Source organism: Centrocercus urophasianus, unplaced genomic scaffold, assembly GCF_019232065.1.
Source record: "Centrocercus urophasianus isolate 14NV4802_14NV808 unplaced genomic scaffold, USGS_Curo_1.0 seq_21, whole genome shotgun sequence".
In the NCBI taxonomy this organism is placed as follows: domain Eukaryota; kingdom Metazoa; phylum Chordata; class Aves; order Galliformes; family Phasianidae; genus Centrocercus; species Centrocercus urophasianus.
The window spans coordinates 5,476,331-5,498,255 of NW_024884767.1; the positions used below are offsets into that span (position 1 = coordinate 5,476,331).

General features: G+C 36.1%; 1 protein-coding gene across 1 annotated transcript in view; it reads left to right on the top strand.

Annotated features, from left to right (window-relative positions):
- ADGRV1 (adhesion G protein-coupled receptor V1) overlaps window positions 1-21,925 on the top strand; it is a 267,806-nt gene that overhangs the window by 168,609 nt on the left and 77,272 nt on the right. The window contains exon 85 of the mRNA XM_042822761.1: window positions 15,886-16,002. Coding sequence (XP_042678695.1) covers window positions 15,886-16,002 — 117 coding nt within the window. The remainder of the gene's footprint in view (window positions 1-15,885; window positions 16,003-21,925) is intronic.

Genomic DNA, 21,925 nt, shown 5'->3' on the forward strand with positions numbered 1-21,925 from the left:
AGTACTTTGTAGACATCTATCTTCTGTGAAAAATGAAAACAGAACAGAAGTTAAAAAATTAGCCAAAGAGGCATTTGGAATGAAGAACAGAACGCTTTAAATGTGCAGTGCCAAAAAAGTCCTTTTTATACCTGGAAAAACCTCACCATAGGAATTCTAATGATGATACGTACAACTGTTGGGGGGGGGGGGGGGGGGGGGGGGGGGGGGGGGGGAAGATTAAGTGAATTAACTGAATTTGGGAAACACTTAATGGTTATCTCTCTGTAGATCTCTTTAATTTTGGCAGTGACAGAAATATGAGAACACACATGATGACGAGGGGATTTCCACTTAATTAGATGACTTTCACTTTCACACTGAAAACAGATATGCCCACTGAGAGGCAGTCTTTACACGCACTCCAATTTACACACACAGAAGACTGATGTTTCTTCAAATTTGCCCATATGGGATTTTGTTGCTATATTCTGCATGGATTTTCTTTACGGTTTAGCTGAGGAGGGGAATGAAGGGGACTCCTATGTCACATCCTCTAAAATGTTTTGAATCAATGCTCTGTCATGAGCAGTTACATCAAAATCTGCAAGGTGTTACAGACAACAACAAAAAAAAGAGGTATTCAGTAAAAATTGTGAGACTGGAACTTTGAATTCGTATTTTTGCAGTTTTTCTAGATTTAAAAAACAAAAAAAATCTAGACTTTTTTTTCTATTTTTTTTAATCTTATAGTTTTATATGTGCACTAAAATGTGGTAAGACATAGGAAATGTGATCCAATTTTTCCAGATATTAATTTATGCTTTATAATAAAAAGTGTTTGACATGACTTGGAGTAAAAAGTAGAACTTCTATTTTTGAATTGCATTCCAGATTTCTTTTGAATAAGATTGTCAGCTTGATTTAAATCAAAGTAGCAGAGAAGAATCTCCAGTTAAGAATGTGTGTGTGTGTACAAAAGATGAAGCTTAACATAAGTTGTATACCTATTTTTGTATCCATTTGCCATGTAAATTTTCATAGTGTACACTTTGTTTGAACAAATATAATCAAAAAGTACCAATATTCGTGTTAATGAGGATATGCTAAATTCCAGTATGATTCATGGAGTAATGCTACTGTAGCTGTAGCTTGCTCTCAAAAACCCTGTGGGATGAGATAATATCTTATATTACACCAGCCAGCACAGCTGGAGAAAACAGACAAGCCGTATAATGTGATTTATTTTTTTTTCTCATGAAGTACTGAAGAAGGGGTTCTGTTTCTCAGCTTCTGTATTTTATTTTATTTTATTTTATTTTATTTTATTTTATTTTATTTTATTTTATTTTATTTTATTTTATTTTATTTCTAATTATCTAGTTCACAGAAGGGTACTACTTTACCAAATGGCCTTGCTATGGTACAAGTTTTGTTGGATGCCACTGACCCAAAAGGACAGCCTGATAATGCTGGAAAAATTTAGGAGAACTCAACCTGTTTGCTTAATACTTTTCCTTGAACTCCTATCCTATTGGCTGTGTAATGCAAAAGATAAAGCGTATGAGCCTTATCTTTTCCGGAGACATTTTATTCTGAGAGATCTGAGAGAGCAAGGACATGCCTATGTAGTCCTTTTCTGGCAGAAATAAGTATAGACTTCAAATGTCTCAGTCTGGATTCAGGCCAGCGCTGAACAAAAATTGTTTAGCTACAGTTGGAGTTGTTTGGTGTTTAAACCAGCATGGGACTCAGCCTCTCCACAAGACTTATCTTCTCATGGACTACAGATAGTTAGCCCAACTGCATAGCTTTTAATCTAGTACTAGCTCACATTTAGCTGAACATGAAGCATAAGGCAGATGAAATCACATCTTTGTGCTTGCTATAGCAGAAATAATAGCTAATGTTATGAAACACAGGTTAACTGCCAGGCATGGCAAGTCTGCTCTCACCGTGCCAAGGGGTGTGTGGACTGTTCATTAGCCTAACTCTTCGAGGAGGGAAGGTGCAGAGGGATAGAGCAGAAAAGGACCTCCACAGGTCTTTAATTTACAGTGGTTAACTAAGCAAATTAAGATTTGTTTGTTTGTTTTCTATAAAATGGCAAAATTCAGTTAAAGTTTTTCAATTAGAATAATTGACTCTGTGAGCATATTAAGGAGAAGCATAAAAGGAGGTCAAATATGTGGCAGTGTGGTCATGACAGTGAATAAATTAATGTGCATAAGCTACTTATGCACTTTCGACCTTCTGATGTTGATTAATTTAACACATGGACAGGGTCTGAGGAGAGTATTTGCTATTATTAGTATGGTTGAATATAGGAAGCGTTTGAAGCGCTTGGACACAGCAAAAACGTCCATGTTTCTGCAGGAACAGGCAAACTGTTGTGTCCAAATATAGAAACAATCTCTAAAATGTGATTTGTTTAAGATGTGTGATTGTTTAATACAGATATGCTTTGTGTTTGGTTTGTGTTGCAATAAAAGATAAGGACATGTTCCTAAAACAAGAGGCTACAAAAAAAGTGCCTTTGTGCACTTCTTTAAAGTAAATGTGGTGACTAATTGTTTTAGAATTATCAGTTAAGTAAAGAAGGCGTTAGCCCATCTTGTACATGCTACTCATACACAATACCATTCTGTTTGGCTTTTTCTCTTTGCATGTTTAAGTGTATGTTCATCAAAGCTGTTTTTCAAAACTGTTTTCTGTCTTGGCTCTTTTGCCTGCAAAATTACCATACATCTGAGAAAAATGCTCCTTGTTTGGGACCTGCTGAATGTAAACAGTACTCGGTTTTACAGTCACAGAGCTGCAGAGGAGCTGTAGTCACTTCAGAGGAGGAATGCAAACTGGGCTAGGCATCTGTTAGCTCACAAACAGCTCTTTTTAAATAACTTAGATCTTTGGTTGTTTGACTCTTGTCCTATCAAGGGAAAATTGATTTCTGTACTATGAGTGCCAGGAAGATTTTCAACGTTGAAAACATTCCCAGAAAAAAAGAAAGAAAAAAAAAAAAAAAAAAAAAAAGCACCATCAAACCAAAGATACTCATACCTCTTACTCTGAATGCTGTACCATTAGTGCTTTTAGAAGAGAATTTGTCATTGCACTGCATTACACAATATACATCTTGTTCAGTCCTAGCAGATTCCTGCAACGTTGTCTCTTAGTCAACTAAGTGGTGTATAGAATGCTCTGGATATCAGATTTACTATCATAGGATTTTTTTATTTTTTAAATCATGCTAGATGTTCGGATAGTAGGGTCACAAGCTTTCATTATGTTCTGAAAGGTACAGTAGAGGACATTGTATTTGGGCCTAAAAATTCCCTACCACTGTGACTTTTCTTTCTTGTTTTGATTTCCTGTCATGTATGATTTTCATTACCTTTGAATTTTTTCCTGTCTAGAAGTAGTATTTGTGCAAGGAAATGAATTTGTAATGTTTCTGGTTACTTTTTGTGGTCTTAATTTCATAAAATCATAGAACCACAAGGTTGGAAGAGACCTCCAAGATCATCCACCTACCATAAATATTTCCCCACTAAACCATGCCCCTTAGTACAACATCTGAATGGTTCTTGAACACCTCCAGGCTCGTTGATTCCACCCCTCTGCCCTGGGCAGCTTGTTCCAGCACCTGGCCACTCTTTCGGAGAATAAATTTTTCATAATATCCAACTTGAACCTCCCCTTATTGCAACTTGAGACCGTTACCTCTTGTCCCATCTTTAGTTATTTGGGAGAAGAGGCTGATCTCCATCACACAGCCTCCTTTCAGGTTGTTGTAGAGAGCAATAAGGTCTGCCCTAAACCTTCTCTTCTCCAGACTGAACTGTCTCAGTTTCCTCAGTCGCTCTTAAGACTTACACTCCAGACTCTTCACAGATTCACTGCCCTTCTCTGGACATGCTGCAGGGCCTCGATGTCTTTCTTGTAGTGAGGAGACCAAAACTGAACACAGTACTCAAGGTGTGGCCTCACCAGAGCAGATTACTGAGGGACAATTACTTCTCTGCTCTTTCTGTTTTCTAAATCCTAAACTGAATTCTTACAGTAACCCCAGGCCTTCCTGTTCATCACTTGGACTTAAGGTACGCCCACTTTTTAACTGGTCACTTTTATCCAGGAAGTCACCAACTATTTTACTTTTCCTAGCAGGCCTTCACACCCCTTCTTTCTTGTGGCCCTGTTCCACATCCACACAGCAGACATAAACAGTGTGGGAATGAACTAGTCAACAGATTCTCCAGTACTCTCCCATATAAAATTAAATACTAGTAAGTGAATTTCTGTTCCTGTTTAAGTTCTATAGATCTGAGATACGTTGGACACTTTGTTAGTTTTTAGTCAGACTGCACGGATGGATTCTAAGTACTTTTGGACTAAGGAGTTCCATATAAAGTGACATAGGGAAAGGCGAGCCCACTGACTTCTCTAAAGTTATCAGTCAAACCTGTGACCATTATCAATTGGTCAAAATTAATCAAAAATTAAAGCTACAAAAATAATAAAGAAATGTTGGAAAGAGTCAACTGGAGAAGTATTTATAAATCAGAGAATTCAAGAACATGGTATACCTTTCTAGTTGCAGTATTTAAAAGTTCTTAAAACTTGTTTTCTTCCTGTAGCTTCAAAAAATGAACAGCACTTAAAGTTCAGATGTACCTAGGTACGATGAGTCCAAACCACTTGATAGTGGCTGTAATGGATATTTTTGGACAGATAAAATATCTCTTTTCCCCTAATTCCTACACATGGGAACAGGAATATTTATTAAATGTTTCAAATGTTGTGAAGTAAGAAGAACTGCATCTCAAAATTTGTCCCATTCTTTTACCAAACTGCATAAATATACCTGTGCATTGATGGAAAGCATGACAGGTAAATATAATTTTAAAATGAAGAAAACAAACTTATAATTTATCTTTTTCTGAATAAAGAAAACCATTCTCAATTTAAATTGATCCTGATGTTCCATGAATGTCCATTAGAATTTTGAAGATAGTATGAGTGATAATATGTGAGAATATGATCAAAGTGGTGCCCAAAGCACTGAATATGGTTAAGTTTCATTCTCAGCATCCTCTGGTACTAGTTTAGCAAAATTATCTTTCATACTGTGAGGAATTAAGACTGGAACATGGTAAAAGCAGCTGGTTAATAACATCACAGAAGTGTGTGCTCAGATTCCTTGATTATTTCACAGTACATCCTGACCAAGAAATGGGAATTAAACTGTATGAGCCTACATAGGCCAGCCTTGTGCATGGCTATCTAGTTTAGTACGTAGAATACAGGTCATATTTAGTTCATTTTCATTGTACACAAAAAAACTATATGTACATTACTGCCTTAATAGAAGTCCCTTTGATAATACTTAAGACATCATTTAAAAGTCTTAAAGTGGTTTTGATTTTGAGAAATCTTGCTAAGTTTGGATTTTGTCTGCTGTCTGCAAGCCACTTGTAAGCAGAGAACTTGATTTGAGTTCAGCATATTGATATTTACTTGCATATCTTGCAAGTATTGCATATTTTGATGTCAGATTTGATTTTGCTTTCAACACAAATGAAGCTGGATTAGAACTAAAATTCATTGTACAAAGCTAAACCAGTGAGAAACTCTTAAAACATTATATTCTACAGCGCTTACTAGAACTCCTAGTCACTAAATATCTAGTAAATATCAAGCAAAGTACGCATCAGAGTAAATTGTTCAGAATAGTTTCCTATGCAGATACTTTATTCCAGAATAACCAACAATTTATATTAGAAATCATTCTGCATGAAGAAAATCAGGAGATTTTAGGAATAATGGACTTTCTCTGCAGCTCATTTTCTCCTGTTGACAGAAACACAGATTGCAGGCTCTCACTAGATGAGGAAGTTCCTGCATTTGAATTTGAAAAGGCACTTCAGAACAAAGTCCATGGCAGCAGGCATCAGCAACACAATTTTTAAATTCTATAAATACTTGAACCTTACTCTGGAATGCATTTGTACAATATTGTCTTAGTATTAAAAGTTGTTACCTAATCTACATTACTGCTTTAAGGTTAGGCACACTTCTAGGATCCTTATCTTTTTGGCACACCTCATGCATTTTTCTTGTTTGTCTGTTTTTAATCTAAGCTATTCCTTAGAGTGCTAGTGACCTAATTCCTTCCCTGGCTTGTTTATAGACAAGGTGAGTCTGTGCAAAACAGGTAAATTACGAGTACTAGATTATTTAATGCTATTTAGTACTCTTTGTCAGCTGACATCTTTGTGATGGTATTATTGTAGTGCCTGAAAAATCCTATCTTCAAATCACTTCAAATCTTTCCTGTTTCTTATAGCCTATGCTATAGGCAAAGCCTACGCTATGTAATTCACAATGATTTTTGCAGGTTCTAAAGTCAACCTGTTGATTAACAACAAATACAGAGGTTTTATATTCTACTTTTATTGGGGAGGGAAGGCGTATACTCTTCTGTTGTGAAGCCTTGTTTGCAGAGAAAGCAGACAGGTAAAGATATTTGTATCACAACAGATAATGTCCGAATGATTATTCTCTGGGTCATATTTGAACCTTTGTTAGGAATCTGGATGAAATGTTGCCATAGAAATTTAAATAATACAAGTATTTATTTTGTATCAAGGATTACAAATAATAGAAACATAGGGAATGAAGTACTCTTCAACAAGCGCTAAGAATGAAATATAGGAAGCAAGATCTTGCATATAGAAAGCATGATCTTCATGAGACTACTGGATGTGCTTTCATTTATTCATTGTAAGCACTATTCTAAGAAGTGTTAGCTCTTGCTGAAGAGCATTTCATTCATTTAAGTAAATATATCTTCATGTGTTAAAAACTTGTTACGAAAGTTAAACTGCTTAGTTGCCTAGTCATATAGAGAAGCATAGAAGAGCTCTGCTACAATGCATGAAATATTAATCAGGTCATTTGTTTGTATCTGGACCCTGATTTATGATGAAGATGCCTTACACTATATTGTCATTAGCCTAGGACAGAAATTTGTAGGCTTGCAGGCAGATAGCTGCAGTTTACTTCAGCCATGGTTATGACTCTGGATAACGACTCTAGAAAAATCTTGAAGATGAAAGAAATACACAAAGCATCAGTAGCTAATAGACGTTTCCCCCTTGCATTTATGCTATTTACACAACATCATAGGATTCTAAGCCTGAATAGAGCACTAAATTCAGTTTAGAGCTAATAAAATGTCCAACTGTCAAATTTGCGTGCACTTGTTTCACTAATCTGAACTTCAGGAAAAACTATACCCAGAAATGGAGAAAGTGAAAAATCACATTGGTAATAGTTTTACCCAATCACAGTCACAGAATCACATAATCAGAGAATTGTAGGGGCTGGAAGGGACCTCTAGAGATCATTGAGTCCAATCCCCCTGCCAAAGAAGATTTCCTAGTCCAGGTTGCTCAGATAGGCATCCAGGCAGGTCTTCTTCCAGAGAAGGAAACTCCACAACCACCATAGGCAGCCTGTTCAGTGCTCTGTCAACCTTACTGTAAAGAAGTAAGTTCAGTTTGTGGCCATCTCCCCTTGTCCTATCACTACACTCCGCTGAAAACAGTCTGGCCTCATCCCTTTGCCTCCCACACCTTATATATTTACAGACATTGATCATATCCTCTCTGAGACTTGTTTTCTAAAGGCTGAACATACCCATGTCGCTCAGCCTTTCCTCATAAGAGTGGTGCTCCAAGCCCTTTATCATCTTTGCAGCACTCTGCTGTGCTCTTTCCAGGAGAGTCACACCCCTTAAGTATGTCTTTTAAGTAAATCTCACGTGAGAGGCTTCCAGAGACAGTTAATTTGCTGTGGCAGATCTACTTGAGGTCTAATCTGAATTTCTAGACAGAAAACAGCAGGAGGCAAATCCCACCATAGAAAATTCACATCCTCAGAACAGCTTGTTTGGGACCTGCCAAATCAGCATGTTCAGAGTGCCCTGAGCTGTGTCTGGGTACTTAAGACTGAAAAAGACAACATATATACCTTTCATGATTGTAAAAAGAAGCTTTCCCAGCTTGTGCTTGCATGATTAGGGCAGAATTGTTGTATTGCTAAGGATCTTGCAGTGAGATTTAGGTGGACCTGGATCTTGTGTTGTAACATACAGAGATGTACATCTTTCAACCAGATCTAAATGCGGTACAAAATATAGGCACTTATGCCTATATTACCTATGTTCTGATTCTGCCTATAGAACTAAAATGATTATTAACCTTCTGAGAGCCTGCTATTCCTTGTTTTCCCTTATTAAAAAACAAACAAAGAAACAAAAAACAAACAAACAAACAAACAAAAACAACCCTAAAACTTCTCAATGGGTGTCACTCAATGGGTTCTCTGTAAGGTACATCACTAGAGAAACCATGTTCCAGCTGACCACACAATTTGGTGCTTTTAAAGGTAGGGAGTTACCACAGCCTTCTCCTGAGGCTTCCAGCTGCTACTGTGGTTCCTGACCCCCTCCTGCCCTCAGACTGCTGGCCACCAGGTCTGGGGAAACAAAAAGTCCTGAGCCAAAGTATGGAAAGTGAAGACAGTAGAGAGTGAGCCCAGTGTGAAACCAACTGGCATCCTGCTCAGCTGGGGGAAGGGCATGAGTAACATATGGTTGCTGATGGCTAATCGCTTCTTAAAATGGTTGCCAGCTTTTCTGCTGCCTATTGTAGTGTGAACATCTCATATACAAAAGTGTTGTGGGTCACTGTGTTCTGAATCAGTATTGCAAGCTATTTTAGTTTAGCTTTTCTTACTTCAAGGGGCCAGTTTGCACTGGTGTGTAATAAAAACACTAGGAGCAGATAAGGCATAAAACAAAACAGTCTCTAAAACATACAGTGCGGATTCCCTTTCAGACTTCAGAGTTTCTGTTCATAAGGCAATTATAGATATTAGAATATATGCTCTGGATAATGATGGAAGCCAAAAGAAATGAGGCTGAATGCACATATTGTTTTTCTGGTGGCAGTTATAAGACACCACTCTCTGAATTATGTTAATTTCTGAAACAGTTTAGTGATCAGTGAAATCATGGAGCATATACGCAAATCCACAGAGGAACTTAACTCATTTTTGCATCATTAAAACAGAGTAAAGATGAGGTTACATGGTAGTTATTGAACTTTTCTTTTGACCCAGTTAAACACTGTGTTTTGAATCTTCTAAATTACATAATTTTTTTTTAATTTTTTTTTTTCTGTGCTCTGAAACATGCTGTGTGTTGTATTGTTACTTTTTCCAGGAAGTCTGAGTTAGAATTGTTGCTAGTGACCATAAATCTCCAGAATTTTTGGTACATCCATTGTTGGTATTTTTGTCTCAGCACTTAATATCAGAACACAAACACAGAACACTTGGCTCACATCAGTGTGGTCCTGACCTACCAAGCAGTAACAAAAAGTATGATTCATCTGCACTATTATTAAGCAGTGTCCCTGTGCTCCTTGAGGGCACCCCTTTTTTACCCATATAAAGTAAATTCAAAGCAGAGGAGAGCAGTTCAGTGAGGACACAGGAGTTTTAACATGCTTATTTTCATATGTTATTGTTCACTGCAGTTAAGTCCAACTAAAGGAAAAGCACAGTAAAATCTGCATGCTACAGTCTTATGAAATTGTGCTGGTAAAAAGACAGATAGCATGAGGCTGGGCTCTTTTGTTGTTTTCTTTTTAGCGGAAAAGCATGCAGACAAGTTATACATTGAAGGAGATAATCTTCCCTTGCCTGGAACAAACTTAACACATTTTGAATTGAAAAAGAATAAATAACGAAATAAATAATTTCACTGTATGTGAAAAATGAAATGGCAGCTATTAGGATCACTTTCTGTAAGACATGCACGAAGACATGTCTAGAAGAAGATGATGTCTGAAGCTTTGTGTGTTCATACTGTGAGACAGGAATCTGCAGAGATGATAAAAGTGCAACATAAGTACGCAGATATGTTCTTCATTTGGCAGCTTGGTTTCTCCTGATGGGAAAGGATCTTTTTTTTTTTTTGCTTTTCCATCAGGAAGTCTGAGAAGAGATGTGGGGGGCAGGGGGGTCTTCCTGCTTGGATGAGAAAGTGAAACTGTGTGGAGCCAGCAGATGCAGCCTGTCCTAGCTCCAGAGCTCGCTGTGTTCTGCTGCTTGTTGCTTTTTTTCATCTGCTTGGGTTACTCTTCTCCACAGCTTTTTGTTTGAGGCCTCACATAGCCCACAGCAATGTGCTACCCAGTCAGCACTTCTAATGCAAGGGAACGTTTTTTACTCTCAGATTTGTACTCCCTGTATGAGAATGTTTTTAGCAATTCCTAACATTTGGCAAATGTTGTTTATGCTTTACTATTTTATTATTTTACTATTGCCCTTTACATACTAAAACTGCATAAAGTACAGTGCTGTGAAGGAGTTCTGTGGCTAACACCACATAAGATATACCTAGGTATTCATATACCTAGGTGTTCACAAAATACTTACTGAATTATCAGGTAGAAGAATCAGGGCAGCATCATAAGATGCAATGGTTCATGTTGGCAAATGTATGTGGACTTCAGCATAAATTATTTCTGTCCTCTTCATTGAGTGTTGCATATTTTCTGACCAGGAATAGATGATACAATATAATTTGTAATAAAAATCAAGGGAAAAATCCCATTTAAATATAAAAATGAATGTATATATTTCCATTAAAGCACTCAGAATTCAATAACTTTACAACATTTCTGTGGAACAGTTCTGAAGTGATGGCACACTGCTAACTATTCCAAAGTGCTTTCAAACAAGTTTAAAACAATTGGTGGAAGATGCAGTGCAGACTGTAATGCAGAAGTAAGAGGAAGTGCTGATACTTTGAATGTCTGTTTGGAGTTATTGTCACTCTTGAAATGTTACATGCAGAGAAATATATTTTCAAAGCTGCTTTTTTGTAGAGTTTATGAAAATATGCATCACTCAGTTACAAAGGGTACCATTGCAAATGTGTATAGTTCCTTGACACTTGAAAAAAGAATACATATGTGGAATGCTGAAAATATTAAGAAGCATTTAATCAATGTTTAGGTTTCTTCAGAGGCCCTCACTCCTTTCCATGCATCATTCTGGATTTGCTTATACAATGAATGAATATTATATAATCCTATGAATAATTTGGGCTTCGTAGATGTGATAGTTGCCCCCAAACACAATCCCTTCTAGTCTGGTGTATGCAGTTTACATTTATAACTTTTATGGTTCAAACTAAAGGTAAGATTTGTTTCCATTTATCACATGCTGTATCTTCATTTTGAAGTCCATCATATGCTAGCATTTCAGCATCTAACCACAGTAAGCAGTAATTACTGTTCCTTTTATTCAATTTATTCATTCTTCTTTCATATTTCTGTTTGCTTCAGCCAACCTCCTTTTCAGCTGCTATTGTTTACCTGGTTGGTATGAGGTTGCTCTAGCTTTCACATCTTTCCCTTTTCACTTTCAAACAATATACAAACTTCACTTAGATTGATTACTTTATCAATAAAGTAAATTGTCTAACAAACAAAATCTAGCACCACTAATTCTGAATAGCTTTAGAAAATTGATTTCCTCATATCATATATAGTTGACATAAATGAACATGTCATGTATATTTTTGTGATCACAGTGTATGAGAGTAGAGAAATCTTCAGTGAATTTTTTAACAAATTTTTAGATATGTAAATAAAGATATAGTAACTTAAAATATCTGGTAAAAAATGTGCAGAAAAGAAAAATGTAAATACATTAAGTATGGTTTCACAGTAGCAAAATAAAAATCTTCCCATTTTCAAAGAAGATATTGACTCTGAATATTTGCACTGGAAATAAGACAGGGAGGTAAAAAAAGCGAATAATATAATGTGAAGGCTGTGGCTACTGAGGAAGGAGAAGGACTGAAATACTGAAGTGCATTACTATGATGGAACAAAAAAGTCCCTGTTCCTGATGTCAAAAATTCCGGAATTAGCCCCTGGAGGTCTAGCATCAAGTGCTTATAGCAAATCCTCCAAATCAGATTGCTATGGGACTGAAATATAGTAGATTAAAAAGGGAGGAGTAATCTTGACAACTGCAAGTCCATTAATTCAGTATTAGAAGAACGTGAGACATTAGAAAAAAAATCTATCAAAAGACATAGAGGTAAAGAAAGAAAATAAGCCCTCTCCTGTGTTTAAACTGAGATCATGCCAGAATATTCTGATAGTTTGCTTTGGTAAGATAAATTCAGTAAAATACTTGATGTGTCACATAATTAGTAAAATAATAATAGAAGAGGATTAGTCCAATGAGATTTAGTTGAATGTAGGAAGAGACAGCAATGGGAAGAAGACAGCTGTGGGGGTAGTGAACAATGAGAAGTATTCCAATGATCCAAAGGCACTGGTCTACAGAACAAAAAACAATGTGCCCTGGCAAAATGTGCTGACAGCAATAGGTAGAGATGCACTGACACGATAATGTAGTAGTGGGGTCAAGTACAGAAAGACCTGAATAGCTCTGAAGGTTGAATCATGAAATACGGTTCTATTTACGAGATTAAAGGGAAAAGGTCATAGCTCGTGGGCTGTTAGCAAAATATTTTTCCCTTGACAAGGGGTAGTCAGTTGGAAAAGAGAAGTAAAACCGGCTGTACCAGATGACAATGAGATAACAGTGGTACTACCATATATCAGAAGTATTTTCAAGATAAATAGGGAGATAAGAAAACTGCTGGATGAGAATCTTGGACAGAACCAAAGTAGAACTCGTGTAGAAGAGTGGCAACAAACTGATATGCAGGATGCAAAGACTTTCACATGAGGAACAGAACTTACTGCAGTGCAACTGCATAAGAAGGAAATAGTGTTTAACCTAAGAGGGGTTTACAGCACAACAAGAAGATATGAACTGACCACAAATGCATGCAAGCTGGAAACCATAAGATGGCTTAAAAATGAAAGAAAATTACAGAAACGTAGTTTTTAAAATCGTCTGGTTTTGTCCTGTTTTGATTTGGTGGTGGTGACTTAGGTTAAGTGCTCAGGTGCTAATTTCCTTGTATGTAATTGCAGAGTAATTATTTTCATGTTACAGAGGAACTGCAGTATTCTTTTGTTCATTTACTGACTGTCACATAGGAACCCTGGCAAAGATGTTTTTGCTCTTTAACGGTAGTGAATTACTTTTCATTTTTTGTTTTATATGTTTTTCATTTTGTAATTAACAATCTTCTGAGTGTTATGTTATCACTCAGTGATTTTGAATGTGACCCAGAAACATCACATACAGATTAACAAAAATGAGCAGACTGCTATGTCAGCCACTTATTATGCCTTCTCAGATCAATTTGGGTCAAAAATGACAGGCAGTAAAAAACATTATGTATATAATCTCCTCATAGAACCAAATAGCATGCCACAACGATATTTTGCAAAGGAACATTTACAAGTGTATAATCTCTATAAACAGAACTCAGAAAATTGGTATCAGGAGATTTATTTTTTTTATTGTTGTTTCAAGAGTGAAAACTTATTCCAGCGCATGGTATGTCGTTCCCTTGTTAAGTAATAGGTTCATCACTATAAAAGATTGGCCCGCTGCAGTTAAAAATTGATATATCTTCTGTTCAAGATACAAATTAACAATCACCATGATAAAAATATCTAGGTGTTTTTTTTTTTTTTTTTGCTTCTTTAACCTCTGTTTGTTTGTAGTCTGAAATCCTCTAATGCTACTAATTACAAAGCATTCTTAGCTGAGTAGCTGTTTCACCTGTATTGTTGCCTTATCAGCATCGGTCATGCCTAAGAGAAGAATACTCATTCAGCAAAACTTTGGGCACTTAACATTGTTTTGTTAGAAAACTGTTAACATATCAAGATGCCTCTTCCATATCTTTCAAAAACAAAAACAAAAACAAAAACAAAAAAAGCCAGAAATTATTTTTCTTGAAAAACAGGAAAAAGAAACTTGCAGTGACAGTTTCTTTGCAAATGCAAAAGTCTTTCGGCTGAGAAGGTGCCAAGAACATATTCCCACAGCTTTCTCAGTCTGCGCTTCTCTTTCCATCCCTTCCTTGTCTTCAGTGTGACAATCTCTTCTTGACATAAACACAAACCTGCAGAGAACAAAAGGTGATAAAGCCCTGCCTCCTGTGTGTTGTACTCAGTTTGTTGTAAGTACATACATTTATTCAAATGTTAGGAAAAGTACTATTGGCACTGTTTGAGCTAGCTAGTGATGCACAGGTGCAAAAATTTGTTTTGTATATTCCTAGTGGATGGCACTAGGTGGGTGTTTAATCCACCCCAGACAATGGCAGTTGTTTCACAAGTCATCACTAGGCAAACAGCAGTCTATTTTAAGCTGTTTATTGACCTCTTGATAACCAACTGGTTATGTTGCAGTGATTAGACTCCATTTTCTACTGGAATGCTCCTGAGCACCACATCAAATACTAGAAGTTCATTTGTTTCCTTTAGAACATGAAATTTATCTTACAATTGCTTTTACTTCAACTGTTGTCTAGTTGTTCATTCATATTCGTCCTTTTCATTCTTGGACATCACTGTGTATGTGAGAGATACCTATCTGCTGTAGTATTTGTCAATATACACAGCCTGTCTTCATAAGGATATTTGGACAGAAAAGATGCTGGGCCCAAGACCATTTCGTACAGGTGTATACCAGCTCCTCTGGTACTTCAACTTCTTTCTTCACCCATCTCCTGAAAACTGACACTCCCTAACTCTGTTCTGAAGCAGTCTCCACAGCCTACAGATTGTACTACCAGCAAGTTAATGGGCTGTTTATCAAAATATCTTCTTTGTAATGGAAAGGAAAAATCACCACTTATGCAAGCATTCAATAGGCAAAACAAACTTTTCTTTATGTGAACACTGTAAATCTTTAATGAAGTCTGCTTGTTGGATTATTTCCTCTACTAAAAAGAAGAAAGAAATCACAGAAGACAGAGCTAAACATTTCTGAGATGTGTTTTAGATTTAATTCTAATGCTGACATTGTTTAGTAGTGCTCAATGTAATCAGTTGGTGGTGGAGTACCTTTATTCTTTCCACAATAGATTAGGTGCTTATTCTGTTAGCATATTATCCTTCGACATTTGGCTTGTCTGTGGAAAATAATTTATATCATTTTGGTAAGTGTTAAATCCTTGCCTGCTGTTAGGCAGCAGTAGTAGTGAATCACAAAATCACAGAATCACAGAATGGCCAGGGTTGGAAGGGACCTCAAGGATCATGAATCTCCAACCCCCCTGCCACATGCAGGGCCACCAACCTCCGCATTTATACCAGACCAGGCTGCTCTGGGCCCCATCCAACCTGGCCTTGAACACCTTCAGGGACAGGGCATCCACAACCTCTCTGGGCAGCCTCTCTCTGTAAAGAACTTCCCCCTGACATCCAACCTAAATTACAATAGGAATAAATTATTTTTCTTACCACTCAATAAAATTTCTGGCCTTACAGAAGTCAGAAGATAGTGTCTCATTTTACAGAGGAAAATCTCCATCCTCAGTTTGAAAACTGGTATCTAATATTGCATTGTAAATAGGCTGAAGAACAATATTCAATAATAAAAAGTAAATCTCTATAATTTTTCAGATATGGATGTAATGGAAACTAGATTGCAAGAATTGTAAAGCTAGTTTTGTGGCTGACGCTGCTGAAAGATCATTTCTTTTGTGTGAATATTAAATGTAAATTTCCAAGGTGTCCCTCAGTCTCTGGAACTGTAATTTAGTGTGTTACTTTGAAACTGAAGATAATTTATTTCCTCTCACCCCTCCTAGCAACCCCCATCATTAGTATTAAAATCATTAAGTTTGACTTCAATATATATTTTGTATTTTCCCTACAGATTTCATTTCTGGCCTCTGCTTACCTAAGCCAACATCTGTCTGAGGAAAGCTGCTCCGCACTTGCATCTGTTACACATTACCTTTATCTCTGCCAGTTCAGCTGGATGCTCATTCAGGTTAGTCTCATAGACCTTTTTCACCCTTCCCCAAAACCTCTGTAAAATAACTGAGACTGTGTTTATGTGTTTTTGGGTTTTTTTTGTTTGTGTGTACATATGTTGGTATTGCAGTGCTACTACAGAAAAAAAAAAAACATTCTGTTTTTTATTAAACCTAGAGTGTCAGAGGTCTAGAAGTAAATATTAAAGCACTATAAAGAATTTTTCCTCTACTATCTATTACAACTGCATAAGAGTTTTCACATCTCACTTTGTCCTATAGGCATTATTGACTAAAAACACTGAAGAACTTCTTATTGTAGTTACTAGCTTTTCTAAACTTGTAATTGGTCCTTTGAAACACTCTCTTGAAGTTAAACTACACTGTCTTTTTTGAAGTCAGTAGCATTTTAGTCATTAGATTTGTGAAGTATACCTTCCTAAGTTTGAATTAAAGACTGTATACATTCATAGATACTGTCAGAATTTTGATGTATTATACAACTATACATGAGGTAAAAACAAACTGAACTTATGTGACCGTGAAATACATCATAGCGAAGTATCAGTTTTATTTCAGTCAAAGTGGAAATCTGTGAGGTTGTTTGGAAAATATATTCCCGTACCTTCTTTTAAAAATGCTTATTTACCACTAATGACTGAATTATCCCATTTATGTTTCTGTTATTTTGACAGGATTTGTCCATAGCACACATCATATCAAACTGTATTATATATGCAGCTATATACATTACCACACCAGATATCCAATTAGCAGGTGATCAGACCAAGCAAGGAATTGCAAATTAAGAATATATATCTAAATGCAGTGTTTTCTTCTAATGATATAAATGTGGTATCTGATGTTTTCCTGGAATTATTGTCAGGTTGCATGCACTGAGAACCCTAACTGTCTGTCCAATAGCTCCACTGTGTTGCTGATCCTCACAGACAGTGGTTTTAAAGGTGATAAACAAGTTAGTCTAAAACCGTGTACAGCCTTAATGGGGGAAGAGGTGAATGGGTGTTTTAAGGGTGTTTTTTAATGTGATGTATGCATTGTGATATAGTTAGAAGCAGAATGTTTGTCAATTATATTGCTTTTGCAACTGTTCCCCAAAATGCAGCACTGTCTTTCTTTTGTTTTATACTGTACAGAGATCTAAACTGCTCAGTCTGTAGTGACTCCTGATGTTCTCTTTATTTGTTGTTTTGTTTTCCTGAATACATATAATTAGCCAAAATAAATATTCTCTCTGGAAGATGTTTCTTTCTGCTCACTCTATCAGTACTGAAATTCTTTTTCATCTCCTCTGTATACGTTGGCTTATGACTTTCTCTTAGACTGACTAACCTAATTTATTTTGTTACCTGTAGACCTTTTTTCTTCCTGCTGCTTTTTTACTTCATTCCTCAGTCACTTCAGTCTTCTTGAATGTTTCCTATTTTCTACAAACAAATTAATAATTTCAAATTACCAGTTTACTGGAATATCTCCTATTCAGACTGCATTAAGTTGCAAGTTATTCCCTTTTCGAATTTTTACTTCTGCAAGCATTGTTAATAATGACAAAAAACTTGGATGGTTGTTAATAGTTGATCACTTTTACAGCTGTAGTTGAAACCTTCTGTTATTTTTGTTCAAGTCCAAGAATTTATATGTGCCATATTGTTTGGTGGGGCTTCATTTTGCTATTAATCATGAAGACTTTACACTGAAATTTGAGGTGACAATAAAGTTTAAGAAGGAAAGCACCCTTTATACCCTGTTAAGTGACGAGCTGACAAGAGTAGCCAGCAGTAACTTGGAGTGAAGGGGAATACCCACTTTTCTGGGTAAAGGTCTTCAGTTGTGAATCATTCCTGGAGTTTGAAACATGCAAAAGGAAAGAAATCATCTGAAATGCAGATGAACCCAGCTCTTAGAAACAATCTACTACTCTTGATGGAGAATAGGTCTTGAATTTCTCTGTCTCTCATGGCAGAACTAAGTGAATTAACTTTCTAGCCGTTCTTTATTTTTCTTGACTCTGCTTGTTTCTGCTGTTGGAGCTTATAAAAAAAATCATATATTTGTTGGAGCAGGAACGACTCTATTTTTTTCTATTCCATCTCTTTGCTTACCACAGTTCATGCTTGTTCCACAGACTCAGATGAACAGACAATGATTTTATCTTTTTTTTTGTGGAGTGAAATCCTCAGCTGAGCTAAGGGAAAAATTAGGATTCAATTCCTTATTTTCAATGCAGAGTTGAATCTTGTATATCCTTGTAATAATTGTATGTCTCATCTTCACCCTATTTTACACTAGATAAACAGTGCCTCAGCTACAGGGATAGTTTGGAATACACAAACAGGTCATCCTCTTCAACAAAACAGGAGGGAGGAATGTCCATTGAACCAAAGCACCTTTCTCAGTTATGGTGCAATCCATATCATTAGGAATCACACCATTGATAATGATGCATCTGAGATGGAGACAGATTGCTTTACTCCACCATCAGTGTTGTCCATTCTTCCATAGCTTTTCCACCCAAAGCAGTAAGAAAACAGTGCCAGAACCCCAAGGAGTGACGGGAATACCTGTGGGCTTGATTTGGACTCCACACTACTACTAGCAAAACCTGTGGATAGAGGGGCAAACCAAACTAATTTGGAAAATCTAGATGCAATGGCTTTATAAATGGCAGCTTTAACGCCTGTGACACAAATGTTTTTATTTCTCAGCATGGTATACCTAACACACCTGACATGATTTGGAAGGCAGCAGAATTAATAACATATGGGACTTACATACCTATGTTTGGGAAACAGTGAAAAATATGCAAACAGATTCTGTATTGCTCACACACTCACTCTGTCATCTGTGAGGCTGTATACAGCAGTGTGTACTGCTTATGACTGTGAATGTATCTGCTAGTGCCAGTCTGGATCAATGCACACAGAAGTAGGTCAGTGTTACAGTCAATTGTGAGCTGCGTGCAATTGTGTGCAACTTGTTAGGAAATGAAACATGCATAAATTAAAAAGAAAAAAAAGTATCAAAAGGTGACCAAACAACACTTCCAGGCAGTTAATGTAATGTCTATAGGAAAACCGAGATGTAATATTTGGTCCAGGTTATGCAGATACATTTCTGTAGTCCAGATCAAATACGCTCACTTGCTAGACTCTAGGACAACATCTTAACCTTTTTGTCCTAATTTGTGTATCTCCTGCATATTAGTATTGTAGTACTTCAAACTTAGATTTTATACATGTTAGTAATGATTGCAATAACAAAACACATAGCAGAGTACTCTAGTTCTTTTTCCACTTTTTAACTTCTTATAAGCTTGCCTTAGATATCAGTATTTACATTACCAACATGCTGACAGAAATGCATGAATGGGAAGGACTAAAGAGGCAGAAGGAAAGGACTGTCAGCAGAGGCAGAACAAAAGGGCACATCAAAGCATCCTTTCCACAAGCTTATCTGACAGTTTCCTTTGTACTGTATTGTTACATTTCTTGGCTTATATGAGTGGATTTCTGTAGATTGAAGAAAGTTAATGTCATTACCAAATGTTTCAAGGATGAGGCTTTCTTGATTGCAGAAGGAAAAAATAAGCAAGGCACACTTTACACTTTGTGTCTACATAGTGTGAGCTTAGCCTGAAACATTTGCCTCATGCTCTTGCTGAAATTGAAAAGACTTAATTCTTACAAATGTCCCCACATACAAATGTGTGCATAAGCCTATATTTCCAAGTGCAATCTGTGCTTTTATCATAAGAGCACACATGGAGGATACCTCTGTATTCTGTTGTTCTTCCTGTGATAACCGTTATTTAAGAAAGATAACTTTCTTCTTTTAGGATGTCCTAACATGTTAGAAAAATAACTAAATTACCAGAATGTAAATAAACCACCTTTTGAGGAGAAAATGAAACTTGTATAGTCTTCAACTACTAATTCTGACATAGAGCAAAATAATGTTAAAAAAGCAATTTTTTGTTTTGATCCGTTGCTAGCGTGGAGTAAGTCAGCAGAAAAAACAGCAGTTCTATAAGAAAACCAGAATGAATGGTAATAAATGGCATACCTGGATCCTTCTTCTTTGTGGATTTAATGGCAGCTTTCAGGTTTTTTAATAAAACTATTGCAGCCATTCATAAAATAGATGAAGGAAAATATTTACCATTGATCTGGGATATTTCACTTGAAGTATTTTTCAGCTGATGTTTACCTGAAATCCACAAATATCACTATAAACAGATGAAGAAATTAAAAGTGTCCCATCCTCAGGTAATTGATTGCCTCATTCAAAAAGCAAAAAAGCTTTACTGAACTTAGCATAGTCTCACTAGAGTGTTATTTGACTATGTAGTTGTTTTCTGTTCTACCTCAGTACAATAGCTACTTGTGCATTTGTTCTTCCACTTGAGCAGCTGAGAAATGAACTTTACATTTTTATCCTTCTCTAGGATTGGCAACAGGAAAGGAGTTTTTAAAATTAGTACAAGTATTTGTATTTCATTGATTTAGTTTCTGAAGGGGTAAAAGAAAATAATATATAATTATGAAGACAGAAGGTTTAGTGCACAGGAAATGTGAAGTAACCACCCTCCCTTAAATCTTTGCAGAAGTACTGATGTTAAAGTCTTTTTTTTTTATGACAGATGATAGGTAAATATGACAAAATAAACACAGAGCAAGGTACAGTTTCTTGGAAAGAAATCTCTGTTGGATGGTTGAGAAAAATGTTCTCTGGATAGTCAGAAACAGTAGAACTAACAATTCTTGAGCATAACTGCATAAATAAGTTCAAGGATTTGCTACCTGGAAATGTTCAATGTGAAGCATAGCCTAGTCAGGACTATAGACGCACTTTTCTTCACTCCTTTTTCCATGTTTCACTGTACAGCTGACATTCACTCAACTGTTTCCTTTGAGAAGAGAGAATATATATTGTAATAAGACGTGAAATAAAATATTGAATCCCAATGTAAAGGAGAGAAGATTGTATGAGAACAACCATTCAGTGAGAAAACCAGTTTCAGAAACTGTGGATATTTTTTCCAAATTTTCATCTCTTCAGTATTTTCTTCTTGTGAAAGTCCAATAATGGAATTAATAGTTTTTCCAATGTTCTTTTAAATTATGCAGGAAAGTTCCAAGTGTACAGTAGGATTTTCCTATATTCTTTCAAGGAAAAACAAATTTGCCTTTGCTCACATAACACCAATCACCAAATAAGAAAAAAAAGTTTCATAATAATTTTTGTATAATTAATGTAATTGCCTACACCAGACATACAAAATGTCATTCTCTAAGGCAAAATTCAAGAGTGCTTGCTGAACTTCTAATTTTTTTGAAAACATATTTTTAGCAAATATAATGTTGTTTATGACTTACGAAAGTATTTTATGTTCATGCTATATAAATAACAGAAATAAAAACATTAAAAAAAATTAACTTGTGAGATTTACATGAACAATCCACAAACCAGTAATTAAGTATTTGTAAAAATTCAATCTCTATACACAACATGTTGGCTGATGGAATCCACAAAATTTCATAGATATTGCAATTTTCTTGTCATTGAATAGAGATTTCACATATCCTAGCAATAGACAGCTGCAAGATTATAAATCAACATTACTGTATGAAATCCTTCTGTAGTGGGTGGAAAGGTTTGAATATGATTAAGGATAACTGGGTTCCTGAAGATGCCTGTCCCTTATACTTTGACTGTAAGAGAATGTAGAGGTACAAGCTTGAAGCAGATATTCTCTAGCTGGAAAAAGTAAAAATTAATCCTTTATTAATCTCAGCTGGAAGGTCAAAAATAATGATGTAGCATGCACAGTTGTGGCTGGTACGATAGGTTTGAAGTAGAGGAAGTGAAGAAATGTTTTGCAGAGTATATTCTGATCATGGATGGTATTGATATTTATTA